The 17,440-nt window shown below is 47.6% G+C and overlaps 2 protein-coding genes across 4 annotated transcripts in view; one reads left to right on the top strand and one right to left on the bottom strand.

The window, feature by feature from the left end:
* lamc1 (laminin, gamma 1) overlaps positions 1-7,733 on the top strand; it is a 46,757-nt gene extending 39,024 nt beyond the window's left edge. Inside the window, exons 16-28 of the mRNA XM_085440177.1 lie at positions 155-297; positions 995-1,173; positions 1,247-1,403; positions 1,496-1,701; positions 1,789-1,868; positions 1,969-2,106; positions 3,802-3,946; positions 4,020-4,169; positions 4,248-4,362; positions 4,678-4,877; positions 4,959-5,117; positions 5,199-5,298; positions 5,438-7,733. Coding sequence (XP_085296303.1) covers positions 155-297; positions 995-1,173; positions 1,247-1,403; positions 1,496-1,701; positions 1,789-1,868; positions 1,969-2,106; positions 3,802-3,946; positions 4,020-4,169; positions 4,248-4,362; positions 4,678-4,877; positions 4,959-5,117; positions 5,199-5,298; positions 5,438-5,694 — 2,029 coding nt within the window. The 3' untranslated portion in view covers positions 5,695-7,733. The remainder of the gene's footprint in view (positions 1-154; positions 298-994; positions 1,174-1,246; positions 1,404-1,495; positions 1,702-1,788; positions 1,869-1,968; positions 2,107-3,801; positions 3,947-4,019; positions 4,170-4,247; positions 4,363-4,677; positions 4,878-4,958; positions 5,118-5,198; positions 5,299-5,437) is intronic.
* Positions 7,734-8,417: 684 nt separating this feature from the next.
* On the bottom strand, positions 8,418-11,749 carry LOC146686881 (uncharacterized). 3 transcript variants are annotated; one of them, XM_085440252.1, is made up of 3 exons: positions 11,501-11,749; positions 10,717-10,791; positions 8,418-10,448 (listed from the first exon to the last, which is right to left on the bottom strand). In XM_085440252.1, the coding sequence occupies exons 1-3, from the start codon at positions 11,664-11,666 to the stop codon at positions 9,514-9,516; spliced, it is 1,176 nt and encodes a 391-aa protein (XP_085296378.1). In that variant the 5' UTR covers positions 11,667-11,749; the 3' UTR covers positions 8,418-9,513. The 3 variants fall into 3 exon arrangements, with proteins under 3 accessions (XP_085296378.1, XP_085296381.1, XP_085296379.1); XM_085440255.1 differs by lacking the exon at positions 10,717-10,791; XM_085440253.1 differs by lacking the exon at positions 10,717-10,791 and having other exon boundaries at positions 11,489-11,749.
* Positions 11,750-17,440: the final 5,691 nt, after the last annotated feature.

Genomic DNA, 17,440 nt, shown 5'->3' on the forward strand with positions numbered 1-17,440 from the left:
TTACAGCGATAAACTTTAAATTCTCTTTCATTTCCAGCTGACTGGAAACCTGTGATTAGTCGATTCTGAGCAATTCTTCCAGGAAAACGCAAACATGCACGTGTTTCATTGTGTTGTTTACTCATAGATGATGTTCTTCTACTTCCCCCCACAGGTGCAACTGCAATCCCATTGGCTCCACCAACGGCCAGTGTGACATCGTTACGGGACAGTGCGAGTGTCAGCCGGGCGTCACCGGCCTTCGGTGCGAGCGCTGCGAGACCAACTTCTTCGGCTTCAGCGTGTCTGGATGCAAACGTGAGGAAACTCGATAATGTCACAGCGAGTCCATCGCTGTGACGTTTTAGCATTACGTGAACAGAACAGGACCCAGAATAGATCCTGGTGGATCTCCTCCGGTCGGAGGTCAGCAGGCACCGGCTCAGGTCTGTTAGAACCAGAAACATGAAGCCATGATCAGCTTTTCAGGGCTTTGCATCAACTGCGTGCACGAGGTGCACCGTGCACCAGGAAGTGTTTAAATCTAGTTTCTGCACCTGCACAGATCCAACCTGCCAACACGCTGTTTTTGATATCATATTGTACGGCTCCAGAATAGATCCTCTGAGAACTTCCTTAACCCTGATACCTGTTTAAGGTAAACACAGCAGTTTGTAATGTCACAGCGCGCCGTCTGTTAGTGTGGAGTAAACTGGGACTGAAAGGCAGGATCCCAGTTTGCATTCCTGCACACTTGGACGCTGCAGCACCTGCTTCAGTGAAGACTCAGACCTTCTCTGCTCTAACAAACTGTAAAGTTCAACTTTATTCAGCCTGCAGTTTGCAGGTCTGAGCCGCGTCGTCTTCCATCACATCAGGCAGGCTCAAGTCTGTGTGTTAGACAAAACCGAGTCCTGTAACTTTAAGAATCCTTTGAGCGTTCAGGGTGACGAGCTGTGCTGTGTGTATGAGAGCTGTTATTAATGGACCGACGTCCTCGTCTTTGTTCCTGCAGCCTGCGATTGCGACCCCGAGGGCTCCGTGTCGGGTCAGTGTAAGGAGGACGGTCGCTGCGAGTGTCGGCCCGGCTTCGTCGGAGCTCGGTGCGACATGTGTGAGGAGAATTACTTCTACAACCGCTCGGTGCCGGGCTGCCAGCAGTGTCCTTCCTGCTACAGTCTGGTCAGAGACAAGGTGAGCCCGACTCCGAGGCAACGCCTTCGCTCTCCTCGCACAGAGGAGCTAACGTTTCTGTCTGCGCGTCCAGGTGAACCAGCAGAGGCAGAAGCTTCACGAACTGCAGACGCTGATCGATAACCTCGGCTCGGGTCAGGACACCGTCAGCGATCAGGCCTTCGAGGATCGTCTGAAGGAGGCAGAGAGGGCCATCATGGACCTGCTGGAGGAGGCCAAGGCCAGCAAAGGTGAGACCTGAACTGAGATCTGACGTTTGCAGTTTATTTCCTGTTGCTGAGCAGAAAGCCAGACTGAATGTCTGTGACCTTTGACCCCGCAGAAGCGGACCAAGGCCTACTGGACCGCCTAAACGGCATCAACAACACTCTGACCACTCAGTGGAACCGTCTGAAGAGCATCCGAAACACAGTGGACGACACCGGCACTCAGGCCGACCTCGCCCGGGGCCGAGTACGCGACGCCGAGAACCTGATCGACCGCGCCCGCCAGGAGCTGGACAAAGCCAAGGACGCCATCAGCAAAGTGGTGAGTGAGGGTGCTGTTTCCATGGCGACTAACCGAGCTCTAAGGCATTTGGGGTTTTTTATAAAACACGACTGATGTCATCGACAGGACATCAAACCGCCCGGCGGCACCGGAGCGCCCAACAACCTGACGCTGCTGGCCGAGGAGGCGCGGAAGCTCGCCGACAAGTAAGACCCCACGACACGTGTCATCAACACGCGCTGACGGCCTGACCTTAACCTGAATACTCGTCAAAGACACAAACCGTTTGGACTTTTCTCCCTGCAGACACAAGATGGACGCTGACCAGATTGAGAGGATCGCCAAAGACGCCAACGATACGTCCAACAAAGCATACAACCTGCTGCAGAAGACTCTGGAGAAAGAGAGGAAAACGAGCGAGGAGATCGAGGAGCTCAACACGAAGTACGTCCCACCGCCTGACGAAACCTCACTTTAGTTAGTTTTTCCCTGCCGTCATGGTTACAGGTGGTTTTTGCCTTTTTGTTTTTGATTTGTGAGTTTTTTGTTGCTTTGTGTGAGAAATCCTCCTCGGTTTGGCCCTGTGGAGGTTTTTTGGAGGTTTCGTCTCCCCTTCATTTGTTTTTCATCCTTCCTGCTTCAGTTTTGTCCACGTTGTGGTTTTTTGAATCTTCGGTCACATCTGTTCAGTTATTCCATCCCTTTTTTTGAGTCTCTATTTTTTTCTTGTTCTTGTGGTTAATTTGCTTTATTTCGACTCATTCTTGGGACCTTTGTAGTGATTATACGCGGCTCTGTGGTCATTTTGCATCTCTTTGTGGTCATATTGTGTCTCCTGGTCATTATAGCTGTGAGGAATTTTTTTTTTTTCATTTTTAACTATTTTTATAGTAACTTTCTGAACTCCTTGGTGGTTTCTTTGCATCCCATTTTGTTGGCCAGTTTGTCTCCCCCCAGGGCTCTGGAGTGCAAATGTGACCAAATTTTTCAATGGTGCAACTAAAAAAATCTTAGGTCGCACCGCATCGACCAACTGTTTGAGTAAAAAAAGAAAAAGTGTCTGCAACTCTGAAAGTCTCCGTGTGGTCAACAACAGACGCACGTTATCGTTGTCTAAACCAATCAGAGATAGTCAGGGGCGGGACCTCTCTGATTGGCCGTGGTCCAGTTGAAAGTGCAGGCAGAGAGGGAGGTGAGTAGCTTGAATAAAGCGATATCGATTCATTTAATCCTGAATCGACTTTTAAGTATAACCGTGTTTTGCCAGAAACGCCAGAATCTCAGGTTAAATATTTCCACAAACAGTAAATGAGAGCAGGCACACGGACTCCACACAAAGACGGAAACACAGACCCGAAGCATCAGAATCAGTTTTCTGTTTCGGCTTTCTGACCCGACGGCCCGTACACGGACACGCCGTCGGGGCTGGAAGCCGACAGCTCGCTGATGCGTCGGGTCCGCGCTGTGTTTACGTCTTTTTTGTGTTGATTCTGAGCTGCAGGTTTTGTCTCTCGCCAACCAAAATTCACTGAACCAGCAGCAAAAGAAGATCAAACTACGCTCCACATTTGATAAACATCGTCATGAATTCCCTCTGAGCGTCGCTGTTTTGCTTCCACCACAATAAAACTCACACACACAGTTTCTCATCTCAAATCTCTGTTTTCTGTATTATTCATTCTCTTATTATAACACTGCGGTGTTCAGCAATGCGGTTGAAAAACTTGGGTGCGCCTAACTTTTCTGCTGGTGCGGCACCAGTGCAACCGTGGCGACCCGTTAGTCTAGAGCTCCGCCCCTTCAGTCATTTTCCTTTTGTCGTTACTTTGCTTCTTAAAGTCATTTTTCATCCCTTTATAATACCATAATAATGCCAATCGCTGGAATTAATACTGAAGTTTTTGGGATTCTTTTAATGTTATTTGATGCTCTGCAGCTCGTCCACACGGGCTCTCGTGCATCCAGCAAGCTGTTCATCAGATCGTTTTGGAAAGGACAGAAACGTACAGCTCGTTCTTTGGTCTCACAGCTGGCTTCAGATCCAGAGTGATTTTTGTTGTCAGACATTTCCTTCAAAGATGGAAGAGGAAGAGTCGTTGAGCAGACTTCCTGATCGTCTGTGTTTTGTGTCCTGTCCAGGTACAACGAGGCGAAGGAACTGGCCAAGAGCCTGGAGAAACAGGCCACCAAGGTTCAGACCGAGGCCGAGGAGGCCGGAAACAAAGCTTTGAAGCTCTTCGCTAACCTGACCAGCCTCCCGCAGATCGACACCAAGGCCCTGGAGGTGAGAGATGGACGCCGCAGTTTAATGTGAAACAGCGGAGGAAAAGTGTCGTAACTCACGTTTCTGTTTTCAGGAGGATGCCAATAAGATCAAGAAGGAGGCGGCGGACGTCGACAAGCTGATCGATAAGACGGAGAAGGAGTACAACGACCTCCGAGAAGACCTGAAGCCCAAAGAGCAGGAAGTGCGCAAACTGCTGGATAAAGGCAAAAGTGAACAGCAGGTGAGTTCAGGGCCTCTGGGAGCTTCTCAGGAGAAAAAAACGCAACACACAAAACTGTTTCCTCTTCCTGTGCAACAGACGGCCGATCAGCTGCTCGCTCGAGCCGACGCCGCCAAAGCTCTGGCCGAGGAGGCGGCGAAGAAGGGCCAGGCGACGTTTAAGGAGGCTCAGGACATCCTGGACAACCTCAGAGGTACCCGAGTGTCCGCCGTTCACCGGTTTCTGTCCGTGCTGCGTTATTGGTCCGTTCAAAACAAGATAATTAATAAAAAATCCTGTAAAACTGTCCATCGAGGCTTTGAGTTGACTTTAACAACAAAAAAACCTCTTGAAGGTGCTAATAGTTTGTAATGCGTCCCCTTTTCCATTTTCCTGAAATGCACCATTTCTGCTTCAGGCTCCGGGTGAGATGATAAAAATCTGCACGGAGATTTAAAATAAAGCCGTTTTCGTCACGTAACTCTGATCCTCGTCCACCTGCGGGGTTTTTCTCTCTGACTTCCTGCAGATTTTGATAAGAGGGTCAACGACAACAAGACCGCCGCAGAGGAAGCCTTGAAGAAGATCCCCATCATCAACGCCACTATCATGGCCGCCAACGAGAAGACCAGGCAGGCGGAGGAGGCGCTGGGCAACGCTGCCGTCGATGCTCGAGAGGCAAAGAGCAAGGCGGAGGACGCCGAGAGGATAGCCAGTAATGTGCAGAAGGTAAAGCGGCGGCTCGTCATTGGCCTGTGTCAGCTCGCCGGTTTCTCTCCTCTCACTGTGATTAAACTCGTGTCCTCGCAGGGCTCCGCCAAGACCAAAGAGGAGGCGGAAAAAGCCTTCCAGGACACCACCAATCTCGACAACGAGGTCAACGACTTGATGGCACAGCTGACCGACGCAGAGAAGGAGCTCGAGGAGAAGAAGGCCCAGGCCGACCAGGACATGATGATGGCGGGGATGGTACAACTCGCTCGTCACTGAACTCTCAGACTCTTTCTCCGGACATTATAAAAAGTTTAACATCCGTGTTCCTGTCCTCAGGCTTCAAACAGTGCAAAGGACGCCGAGGATAACGCCCGCAAAGCGAAGAGTACAGTGAAGACGGTCCTGAAGGTCATCACGGACCTGATGAACCAGCTCGGTAAGAACACCAGTCGAGCTGCAGCACCTGAACTTCTGAGAATGACTCGTTTCTTCGGGAGAAACCATAACGCTGCCTTTTTAATTAAAGAACTGAGCGATTGACGGGGAAACTAACTGTGGTTTTGTTTCGTGTGCAGGAAACATCGATAAGATCGACCTGAGCAAACTGAATGAGATCGACGAGTCGCTGAAGAAGGCCAAGGGCGAGATGGACAAAAGCGACCTGGAGAAGAAGCTTAAGGAGCTGAACAACGTGGCGCAGACTCAGGAGGCGATGATCAACGACTACGACCGGCAGATCCGCGAGATCCGCGCCGACATCGCCAACCTCAACGACATCAAGAACACATTACCCGAAGGCTGCTTCAACACGCAGTCCCTGGAGAATCCTTAACCCTAACCCCGCCCTTCTCTTCCTCTAGCCCCGCCCCTTGCCCCACACTCACATCTAACACTCCGGCGAGCACGCCGCCTTTTACCAAAAACACTTTTTGTTTCAGATTTTTTTTTCTTTGACGAGACAGAAGCCGACGTGTGAAACCATGATCACGTTTTCAGCCGCCGAGAAGCAGCTGATTTTTTTTTTCCCGAGACGCAGGGGCGTGGTTACGCTCGAACGAACTAAACGGCGTCGAGAAGCCGTGCGGAGGAACCAGAACCACAAACCCGACGTGACTGCAGCCGTCTGCTCCACAGCAGGAAGTTTGAGCGACGCAGGAAGCTCTGCCCGCATTTCTGTTTTCTGTGTCCCACCAGCCATTTCCCATCGTGCCCAGGGGCGCTTTCGCAGCGTCCGCTCACTGAACGCCACTGCCTCCTCTAACCGGCAAACACAGTGAAGGAACCCTCGCTTTTCCTCTGAAGCTACGTGTCCATGCAAACAGCAGGAGACCTCCTCATCCTGCACCTCCTCCGACAGTGTTTTCTCCTCCAAACAGGTTAAAGATGCAAACTCGGCCGCTCCGCGACGAACCGCAGAAATCCAAAAACATTTCAAAACTAAACTCGTTTCTAGATGACGCATCGCGATGATATCAAGATTTCTCGTCAAGCTTGCAAAAAATTAAAAATGTAAAACTTGGAATATTGAGCCTGAAGATGTAAACCTGGGAGATTCTCTCGAGTTACGAAGGTAAAATGAAAGCGCCGTCATGACTGTGAGAGATGTGAGATTCAGGATGTTGTTAAAAAGATAAAATGCCGAGTGAGCGTTTTTACCCAGAATGGCTCTAAAACGCTGATTTCTTTCTTGCAATGAGATGAAATCTCGATGTTATTTCGATGTTCTTGACGATTTCCTGTCGCAAGACGATCTGGGAGAGCGACGCGAGCATTGCTGCTCCTCGGTGTCGATAAGCTGTCGCAGGTGTTTGGCAGGAAGTCTTTTCAGTTTTGTGTTTTCGGGGCTTTTCCTGCTTCGTCTTCGGCGCGCTCTCCACGCTTCAACGCTCCCGTCTGGACTGTCACGCGTTAACGCTTCGCTCCAGGCTCGATCCAACACTATGCAACTTTGTACATTTTGCGTAGCGAGAGTTTTATCTGATACACTGGTGCTAATAATAATTATTTCAAATGTTCTATTTTTGTGTGAATGTTTTTTTTATTATTCTGACACAGAGTGAGGAACTTTTGTCGTGTGTAAATATCTGATGATTCAGGACGGGCTGATTTTCTCCACCCTGCAAACAGCCTCCATCACAATCAATCAACGGGAACCTCCAGCATAAATATCTATAAATATCTATAAATATGAATATCTCATCACATGTGCCTAGTTATTATTATTATTATTATGCTTGCTTGTATACAAGGCTCAGTGTTGCTGCCTCATAGCGACACCATTACGTTTGTGTTTTGATTCTCGTGTTTGTTTTCACCCTCTCACCAATCAGGTTGTTTTTTGAGTGGGCGTGGCCTGCCTCACCAGTCATTTCACTGAATGGAGTTAACAAGTCACATGTGGCTAAAGTAGCTTTTGATTAGTGTTTTTGTGCCTTAATATTAAAGTTCCTGCGAGGGCGTCCATGCTTTCATTTTGTCCTCGTGTCGGTACTGTTGTTTAAAAATCAGGTCCCAAACAGAATTTAAAATGCCACTAGACTATTGTGCTTTTATTTTGAAACCCCCTCCCCTGACCAGTGCTGGGGAGGCTTTTGTCTGTTTTTATTTCCCTCCTCCATCCATTCGGCCGCTCTGCAGGTGGTGCAGCTCACGTGATGTATAAACAGTATTTTAAGTTATAATGAACCGCTTATTCGTTTTGCACCGCCCCCCACGTCGCCTCAGACAGTGATGTGCGAGCTGCGCGGCGTGCAGGGCCGCACGTCTGCAGCCCTGTGAGGACCTGAACCACCCGAGTGTTTGTTCTTGTTTGTGCCCACGTGCCTGTAAATCCAAACGTAACATTTGAATAATAAATAAATTCCTACAGTTTGTTCGCGTGTGCTCCTGTTTTCTCAGCAGACTGTAACACAAAGATGGACGTAAACGCCACAGAGCCTTAGCGCTAGTGTTACAACGGCTGCCATGCTGGTTTCCTGGAGGCATGACGGAGACACATTTGGAGGATCGGGTCCCAACACCACAAAGACGGTCCAGGGGTCGGGTTAGCTTAAGTGAAGCCCAGCAGACAGCTAGCGGCTCCACCCACCTCTGTCACCATCCACCTGCTGGTCAAAGAGGCCACGCCTCTAATAATGCAAACCTTAAGCCTTAATAAATGTAAACAGGTGAGCTGTAAGAACATCCTCCCCCTGTACAGGTGTTAACTGTAAACATTTTAACATGGAGCCTCCAGTGGACGTTAGAGGAACTGCAGGGTTAGCTTTTACTTTTGTTTTTATAAGACTGAAAATTGGAAAACTCTGGAAAACTCCGGGAACTAAAGAGGGAATAACTACATGCATGTTTCCATCCGTGGGCTTTTCCTCCTAAACAGAGTGTTTGAGTCCTTGCGCACACCGAATGTTTGACGTGTTTTCTGTTGCCAACTCTCGTCATCCAGACCAACCACGCAAAAGTTAACCGCCGACGTCCTGAGGTCATGAAACCGAACACGGAGGGCCGAGCAGGTGAACTCATCAAGCGACACCTGAAAACATCTGGGCTGCTGCTGTGTGAAAGCTCCTGTGTCAACTTTATTTAAACCTTTTTTGTGCATCAAAAGATTCCTGAATATAAAATATACAAAGTGATGTCTTATTTGTTGAAAAGGTCAGAGGTCACTGCATTCATTTTTTATATTTCACACAAAATCCCAACATTTAAATAAAACAAAATATTAATATCAGTTCTGATCAGACTGACACCATATTTACTCTGGTTCCCTTTGAACACAGATCAAAGCAAATCACATGAAAAGAAAATTTTATTGGGTCTCAAACTTCTGCATCGCCTTTAATAAAAACTAAAATGAGAGGAAACTGACACGTGACCTGTGTGTCTGTGCTGTTTTTGAATCTTGTCTTTTGAGAAATGTTTAAAACGATCACTTAGGAACAGCAGCGAGGAACTTGTTTACGTCCCGTGGATGTTTCATTCTTTCAGTGTAAATTTTAAAGGAATTTTTAAGCTAAAATGTAAAACCTGAGTCAAAAAGTTCTTCTGGCATTCAAAAGAAAACTTTCATGGAAAAATCTGATGTCATCAACCAAATCCTGTCAGAATTAACAGGAGTACAAAACTGAATCTTCTTCTTGTCTAAAGGTTTAGAAAGTGTGAATGTTAAAGATTTTAAACTCTTTTGAGCTGAGATTTTTATTGCGCATGAGCTCTCAGTCCGGCCTGCAGTACCTTCAGGGCCCACCAGAGGGCCATGACACACAGTCTGGGCCTCACTGATCCAGAGGGCGTGAAGAAGTGTTTCTGCAGGTGAACCGTGAGCCGCGGTCTGCAGACACCACGCAGGTTTTTATCATCGTGAGACTGCGTGGAGGTTTAAAAGTGCACCAGGTGTGAATGCGGCCTCCAGAACTTTAACAGGAAATAAGTCACGGCCGTGGCGTCTGCGGCGTCCTCGAGCCCACGTGACCTCGTTCCACTTTTGGGCTCTCATTGGTCCGTAACTGACAGCGAATGGCGGTCGACCCCGCAGCGCCTGATAAATAATCCAGATTATAAAAGGAAAAAAAAAAGTCCTGATTCACGGAGTGGCACCACCCAATCTGTGGTAAAAACAGGAAGTGTGATTTCCGCCCACAGTCCTCGCCACCCGTCAGGACGCCGCACTCTCACCGTGGTTTTTCATGTGGCGCCGCAGCGTGTACACGTCGCTGAAGCAGCGGTTGCAGTGGCTGCAGCAGTACGGCCGCTCCTCCGTGTGGTGCTTCATATGGTGTTTAAGTGGCGTGCTGAGAGCGAAGCCCCTCCCGCACACGGGGCAGGTGTAGGGCTTCTCGCCCGTGTGCGTCCTCATGTGGATCTTCATGTCCGAGCTGGCCGTGAAGCCCCTCCCACACATGCGGCAGCTGTAGGGTTTCTCCCCGGTGTGCGTGCGGGCGTGGCGGATCATGGAGGAGGTGATGTTGAAGCCCTTCCCACAGATGGTGCAGTGGTACGGCTTCTCGCCAGTGTGCGTCCTCATGTGAATCTCCATGTTGTTCTTGCGGGTGAATCGCTTCCCGCACAGCCGGCAGCTGAAAGGCTTCTCGCCCGTGTGGCTGCGTGTGTGCACCTTCAGCTCCACCCGCCGCTGGAAGCTTTTCCCACAAAACTTGCAGACGTGGCTCTTCAGGTGTGTCCGTAGGTGCTCCAGCAGGCGTTGCCGGTCAGCCTGCGGCTCGCCGCACACGCTGCAGAGGCAGCACTCGGTGGCGGCGTGAGTCTCGGCGTGGTTCAGCAGAGAGCCCCGGTAGCTGAACTTCATCCCGCAAACTTTACAGCTGCAGGAAGTCCCACCTCCTCCACCGCCTTCACCAACAGCAGGAGCACCATGCGGAGGAGGAGCAACGGGCTCCTCACAGGAAGTGCTCGGCTGGGCTTCGTCTTTCATTATCTCCACCATCTGAGCCTCCTCCTCCTCAGGCAGGTCATGCTTGAATGGTTTAACATCCTCCTCTGCTGCCTGAGGAGCGACCCACACCTCCTCCTGCTGCTCCTGCTGCTCCTGCTTGATGGTCGGCGGCTCAGACTCCTGGAGGTGCTGAGTGTCTGCAGAGGACGAGAGCGTGTTTTTTTTTATTTCTGGAGAATATTTGAAACATTAAAAAGATTCTTGAGCTTAAAGAAAACAAACAGAACCACAAACTGCAGAAAACAAATCGACGAGCAGCTCATTAGTGAATGAAAATGGTGCAATAAATGTATTGTCAGAAGGACATTTTTCCAAACACTTGAATTTTCTTGCATTTACTTGAGTGGGGTTAGGGGTCGCCACTTCAGCATGCAGTCAAGTTCTGTACTCTTGTTAATGACCTACTAGTTGCATTCAGGTGTGCTGCAGCAGGGACACATGGAAACGTCTCAGGCCCTCGAGGACTGGAGGTCGAGACCCCTGCCGTGAATAAAAGAATCAGGAAGAACGTGACAGTTTTAAGCTGACACTGAAGATAACCTGCTCGCCACCGGGTGTGATCAGTGTAGGTTGCCATGGCGACTTAACCACGCTAGCTAACCCATTCATCTCCCCATAGACGAGCCCAGGACAGGTCTCCCTGCCTGCTGACCAATCAGATCTCTGGAGGACCCCTCAGTGCAGGTGGGAGGGTCTGAAGTCTACCTGAAGAGCCTCAGTGAGAAACTTTGACTGTTGTCTGAAAGCAACTTTAAAATCCTTTTACGATGATTAAATCAGAACACCTGCGTTTGTCTTTATTCGTTTTTATACTCAGAGTGTGAAAGCCTCGCACATTAAACACTCATTTATTATAATCCATCAGGTCAGCCTGTGTTGATCTGCTCACTGATGCTGGGGGGGAGGGGCTAAAACTAGCCCTGATAACGAACCAAAGCAGAAATAACAGAACGTTTGTTTATTTGTTCAAAGAGCTTGGAGCCGGCTCGAGTCAAACATCACCCGATTAATGAAAGAGTTTATTCAGCGTGTTTCCTTCACCCTCAGAGGAGCTCAAACCTGTGACGTCAGGGGGCGGAACCAGGTGAGGAAGTTTGACGTTAGCGGGCCTGTCAGTTTTCGTTCCGCTGAAGCTTTTATTGTGAAAAATAAACAACAGAACCAGAAGCTCGCTCACGTTGGACCGGACCTGTGTGCGCGTCCCCGCCGACAGTCGCGGGCTTCGTAGGTGCGTACAGGCGGATGAGCTCGTCCTCGCGCTCCACCATCACTCTCTCCACCAGCACGAGGATCTCCTCCGCCGCCGCCGCGAGCCGCTCCGTTACCGCCGCGCGGAGGAGCCGCAGGTGCGCCATGCTGACCGGAAGAGCCCGAAAACAGCCGAAAACAGGCAGCAGCCGCCGGATTTTAGTCCCTGCAGCGCACTGCGGCTGCGTCAACAGCAGGAGACGGAAGTTCCACTTACACTTCACAATAAGAGCTTATATTTGTATATTTCTGTTATCCTGCAGCCTTGAATATTTTTTTAAGTTATTTTATATGTTTTGTGGATTTGAAATGTTTTTCTAGCAGTCTCAAGTCTCTCTGTGTATGTGTGTGAGAGAGATCTTTTTTTTGTTTTCTCGTTCTTTTCGGTCCTGAGTTTTTTGTTCAAAGGTTAATGAAGGTAAAGTAAAACCAGATAAGAGCTGCACATGAAGTGTGACTGCGACTTTCCGTCATCGGTGAGTTCAGATCCTGTACAGGACTCTAAACCTGAGCGCTCCCAAAAATAACTACAGTAATATTGGAAATAAAGCATTTTATTATTCTGACATTTCACCTGAATATTCTGCAGGCGGTGCCGTTGAATGGGAGCAGGTTTAAACGTCGGTGTCAGTGATGTGCGCGCTCACACAGAGGCGCTGTGTGCTTTAATAAATCCAACTCGTCCTGCAGCAGGAAGAGGACGAAGACTTCATTTCATGAAATCAAACAGACTAGCTGAAATGTTGACGAGCAAAAGTCCAAACTCTTGTGACGATGCAGGGCGATTTAAAGGTAGGTTTTAAAGGTAGAAAAGCCAACTGGCTGCTCTCGGGGGCTCTAAGTAGAGCCCCAGACTTTTCTAACCCTCTGTCAGCCAAATGGAAGCGAACTTGGCTCGTCTTTAGTAGTGATGGCCAAATGAAGCTTTCTGAAGCTTGTATTGAAAAACGGTTCATTACTCGAAGCTTTTCAACACCGTCCTCTCTGGTGACATCTGGTGGCCAAAAATATGAAGAGCCGCTTGAATCCACAAAATAAAACCAACTGCTTCATTAAGATTGCCCACTACAGAGCGGAGTTCTGTCTGATATTGGGCCGCCGTTGTGTTGCGTTGAACGTGTATTCTTTGGTGGTTAAAAATGTGGTTTATTTGGTTAATAAATAATTTTGACCAGTAAGCTTTCCTTGTTTAAACATGCACCATTGTGTGGTCTTTCTTTGCTTGTGACTTCTTGATGTTGGTAAATACAATAATTGAAAAATACCACATTACATATAATATACATATGATAATGTACAACACATTATGGAGTATGCTTCTGCTGTGAGGTCCTGCCTCCATGCACTTATGCAGTTAATCGCTAGACAGGTATATTTATAAATAATATTATATTAGGGAAATTTTCCAAGACATATTTTTGACCTGGGGGTAGAACTGATTGTGAACTGGAAAGGGAAAATGCTTATGAACTTGCAAATGAAAAACATGATGCATTTAAGGTAACCCTTTTTCATTTGTATTTAAGAAGAAAATTTGTTCCACTGTGCGATGGCCGAACCTGTTCCTTTTCGTGGCGATAATTTCTCCTGCCTTAAGGAAAATCCCTTCACATGGCACAGAGGAGGCTGGAGTGCAGAGAAACTGGTAGAGATGCAGGTATACAGTCTACCTGGGCCCCACAAACTATCAGCTAAAGAGAATAAAGAAATTCAATTGCTGCACATTTGGCAGACTAACATTTTCAGATTAATTAAACAATAAAATATATAGTTTTACAACATTACATGTAAAGAGTCAAGTGGAAGTCTTTCTAAAGTTATTTAATGATATTTATATTATGGAAGCAGATTTTTGACATTTTACCTTTTTCCCGTTTTCAGATATAATAAACACGCACAAAACAAAAGCAAACGGCCAGAACACAGAGCTGGAAAACCCACCCGATCGACCAAAATCAACTCAAAATTCTCCCACACAACAGAACCTCCTTTATTCCTCGCTGGCTCCAAATCTCTCAGTGGAATGATCAGTGGTTCGCTGTCACCATCAAAACACTCCACAAATCCCGCGAATGATTCACTTCCTTTTAAACCATTGAATCAGACACCGAAGCAGTTCGGTTCTAAATGAAGCTTCGGACGTCACTGATCACGTGACTCTGGCCAAACGAATCAAGCTTCGACACAGAGCTTCTGAAGCAGTGTGTTGATTTTTTTGACACACGCACCGGAGCGTCAGCTTCAAGCGGACCATCACTAGTCTTTAGCATCAATTCATATGTAAATTAGGTCGTTACCTGAGAATTCTGGAGGGGAGTGGGTGTGTGTGAATGATTGCTGATGTGTAACTGCCAACTGCCTCTTTGTGTGTGCGTGTGTGTGTGTGTGTGTGTGTGGGGGGACTTCCTTTTGTGTTGAGGTGGATACAATCTCACTGCATTTAGCCTAATCCTTCATTGCCCTGAAGAATTCTGTGGTGTACGAACCTCCTCTCCAAGGAAAGAAAATGCAGCGGGCCTTGGAAATGATCCTGAGCGAAGTCAACCCTTGTGACTCGGATGGAGAAGACCTAGAACTTCAGCCGGATTCGGACTCGGAGCTGTCTGATCAGTCTTCAGGTTAGGTTTCATTTCATATTATTTCCTATTTCATTTCAAACAAGTAAGTGAGAAATACTAAAAAAGCAGAGCAGGATTAGGGTTAGCTAGTAACCCTAACTCTAGTTGTTTCTTTTTATTTAGGAAGACATTTCATTTCATATCATTTCCTATTTCATTTCAAACAAGTAAGTGGATGTAGTAAGTAAGATATTTCAGACATTATTCTGATACAGAGGAGGAGATACTGGAATTATAATTAGTATCTATGCATGCATTTGTGATTTTGTTTGACCTTCCCATTGCTCACAATTTGAATTTGTTCACACTGCAGATGAGGAGACTGCTTCTCCACCTAAAAAGAGAGCTTGTTTGGGGACTGAGACAGCGAAAGATGGCACAGTGTGGCGTGAAGAACAGGTGGGGACCTGTCTCCCTTTCACCCCAATAGAAGCATACGCTGCAGATGGAGAGCCAACGGCTGAGGCCAGGAAAAGTATCTCAAGTCGCCTTCAGAGCTTCCTGTGTTTCATCACTCTTGACATGCTTCATAGCATTCAAGAATGGACTATTCAACATGCACAGGAAACGGAGCATGTTCATTGGTTCATGGACCTCCCTGAACTAATGGCATTTATTGCAATTGTCATCTTGCGGGGAGTTAACAGGGTTCCATCTCTACGTGACTGCTGGTCAGCAAACCTGGGAAACCCACAGATAATTGGAACTATGGCACGAAACCGCTTCCAAGACATCATGCAACACCTACGCTTTGATGACAAGTCCACCCGCAGTGATCGAGCAAAGACTGATAAGTTCGCTGCAATTTCCAGTGTGTGGGGATCATTTGTCACCAACTGCATCACGTGCTACAACCCTGGTCTGCATATCACCGTTGATGAACAGCTTTTCCCATCAAAGACTCGGTGCTGTTTCCTGCAGTATATTGCAAGTAAACCTGACAAGTTTGGGATCAAGTTTTGGGTGGCCTGCGACCTAAAATCCAAGTACATTTGCAATGTCTTCCCATATCTTGGCAAGGACCCCAATCGTCCCAGTGAGGAGAGACTTTCTGAAGATGTAGTGATGAGGCTGATGGAACCATTCCTAGACAAGGGCAGAAATGTTACCACGGACAATTTTTTCACATCGCTTTCACTTGCGCAAAAACTTCTTGGACGGAAAACCACCATCCTCGGCACAGTCAACAGGATTCGCAGGGAAATTCCTCAATCCACTAGACAGACAGATCGCAGTGAATTCACCACTAAGGTATGTTACAGGTCTTTTGTGGTTCTATGTTTATGTGTTTCATTGTGTGTAAAAGTGCTATGAAAATAACAATTTATCTTATTTCTTAGGTGTTTTCAACCTCTGCTGCCACGCTGACGGCGTATGCGGCCAAACGGAAGAAGACAGTCTATATTCTTAGCAGCATGCACAGCGTGGTTCAGACTGATAACACCACCAAAAGGAAGCCAAACACTGTCTCCCTTTACAACAAAACAAAGTGTGGCGTGGATGTGATGGACCAGATGGTTCGGGAGTACACTGTCCGCAAAGGAACACGGCGCTGGCCAGTCGCCGTGTTTTATAACATGATTGACATGGCAGCACTGAATGCACATGTGCTGTATCAAGCATGCACCGGGACGAAGGAAAGACGGGTGGACTTCCTGGTGGAGCTTGCAAGAGAGTTGGCTCACTCTCATGTAGCTGCGAAGAACGCAAGAAAAGAACAGTTGCTTTGGACACAACCCTCCACACCGAGCCCTGGAAAAAGAGCCATGTGTCAGGTCAAACACAACTGCAAGAACAATCATGCCACTGAGCGATGTGTTCGCTGCTACAGATACACATGTGGTAAATGCAGACTACAGATACCATGGCAGTGCCAGGATTGTGAGTGATTGCTGAAAATGTTGAAATGTACTCACTCACTTTTTATTATTATTTGTAAATATGTGTACAAATGGTTGGTTTTTTGTACTGTTTTCATCAATAAATCTCAGCAACAAAGGACCTACACCCATGTGTGTTGATTTCTCCCTAAGATGGCAAACTGAAACACTCCAAGTTGGTGACTTTTGGAGATTTATTTCCCTGGATGATTGAGAATGCATCAAGATGAACACAAAAGGAAGTTCACAGCTTTTAGCAGCTCCCCCACCCCCTCATTCACACACCCGCACTCCCCTCCAGAATTCCCAGATAACAACCTAATTTACATATGAATGACTAGACAATTTAGCTTCCACTTGGCTGAAGCTAAAGCCTAGCTAAAAGCCTACCAGCCATTTGGAAGGCGGGTTTTAAAGGTAGAAAGGTGGAAGCCTGGGCACTGCTGCTCTCGGGGGACTCTAAGTGTTAAACCTGGCTGCAGGTTACGGCCTCCTGTTTGTTTCAGAGCAGGTTTTAAGACTGAATAAAGTTTGATTTAAAAGCTGGTCATGCTTTCATCTCCTGGTAAACAATCAGGGAGCTCCAGAGTCTCTGAAAAAGCTGTTAAACAAGGGTGTTTTACCGCAGGAGGCTTTCACACGTCAGACCAGCCACAGTCCAGCCAATCAGAAAGCAGCACCACACCTCCATGCTGGACATGGTGGCGTAAAAAAGAGGAACAGGAGGAAAGAGCAAAGTAACCTGATACGACACTGATGTGTCAGCAAACAGAGACTGGTGTCTGCGTGCTGACTCAGCAGGACACATTAATAAAACAAGAAGACTTAATGACTTTCAGCAGCTTTATGCTACAAATATTTTTAAGTAAATGAATGCTGGGACATGCTGCTGGCAAATATATTCAGGCCTTCATAACTCTGCACAGCTTCAATCACTCATGTGATTACACATCACGTTACAGTGTGAGCTTCCAAAGCAGCTCAGGGGACGACGTGTCAAAGAATAATTCAGAGAGAATCATCACAGGGCTGTTTACCCTGTTTCAGGTAAACCTGCCAGTTTTCAGAAATGAAACATGGGGCTAAGGCTCAACCATGTTTATCAGATTTATCCACAGAAACTAGAGCAGGGCCCTGTGCTTCGTACGTCGCTTACTACATCCAAGATCAAATGAAACATCCAAGACCAAACCATCGCGCTAACCATGAGCGCGCTAATCCGGTTCCCCGAACACACCTGCTGTTGACGATTAGTACAGCTGGACGCAGTAATGTGACATCACTGGGTGTCGTAAAAGGGGCTACGCATCGATAGTAGAAACATTGATCGGCAACCCTCTGATTGGTCGGCGAAAATGTCGACGGAGCGCGCTCGGCTCGGTA

This window comes from Copadichromis virginalis, linkage group LG18, assembly GCF_057382275.1.
Source record: "Copadichromis virginalis isolate Kocher_CV1m ecotype Utaka linkage group LG18, C_Virginalis_male_GT1.1, whole genome shotgun sequence".
In the NCBI taxonomy this organism is placed as follows: Eukaryota; Metazoa; Chordata; class Actinopteri; order Cichliformes; family Cichlidae; genus Copadichromis; species Copadichromis virginalis.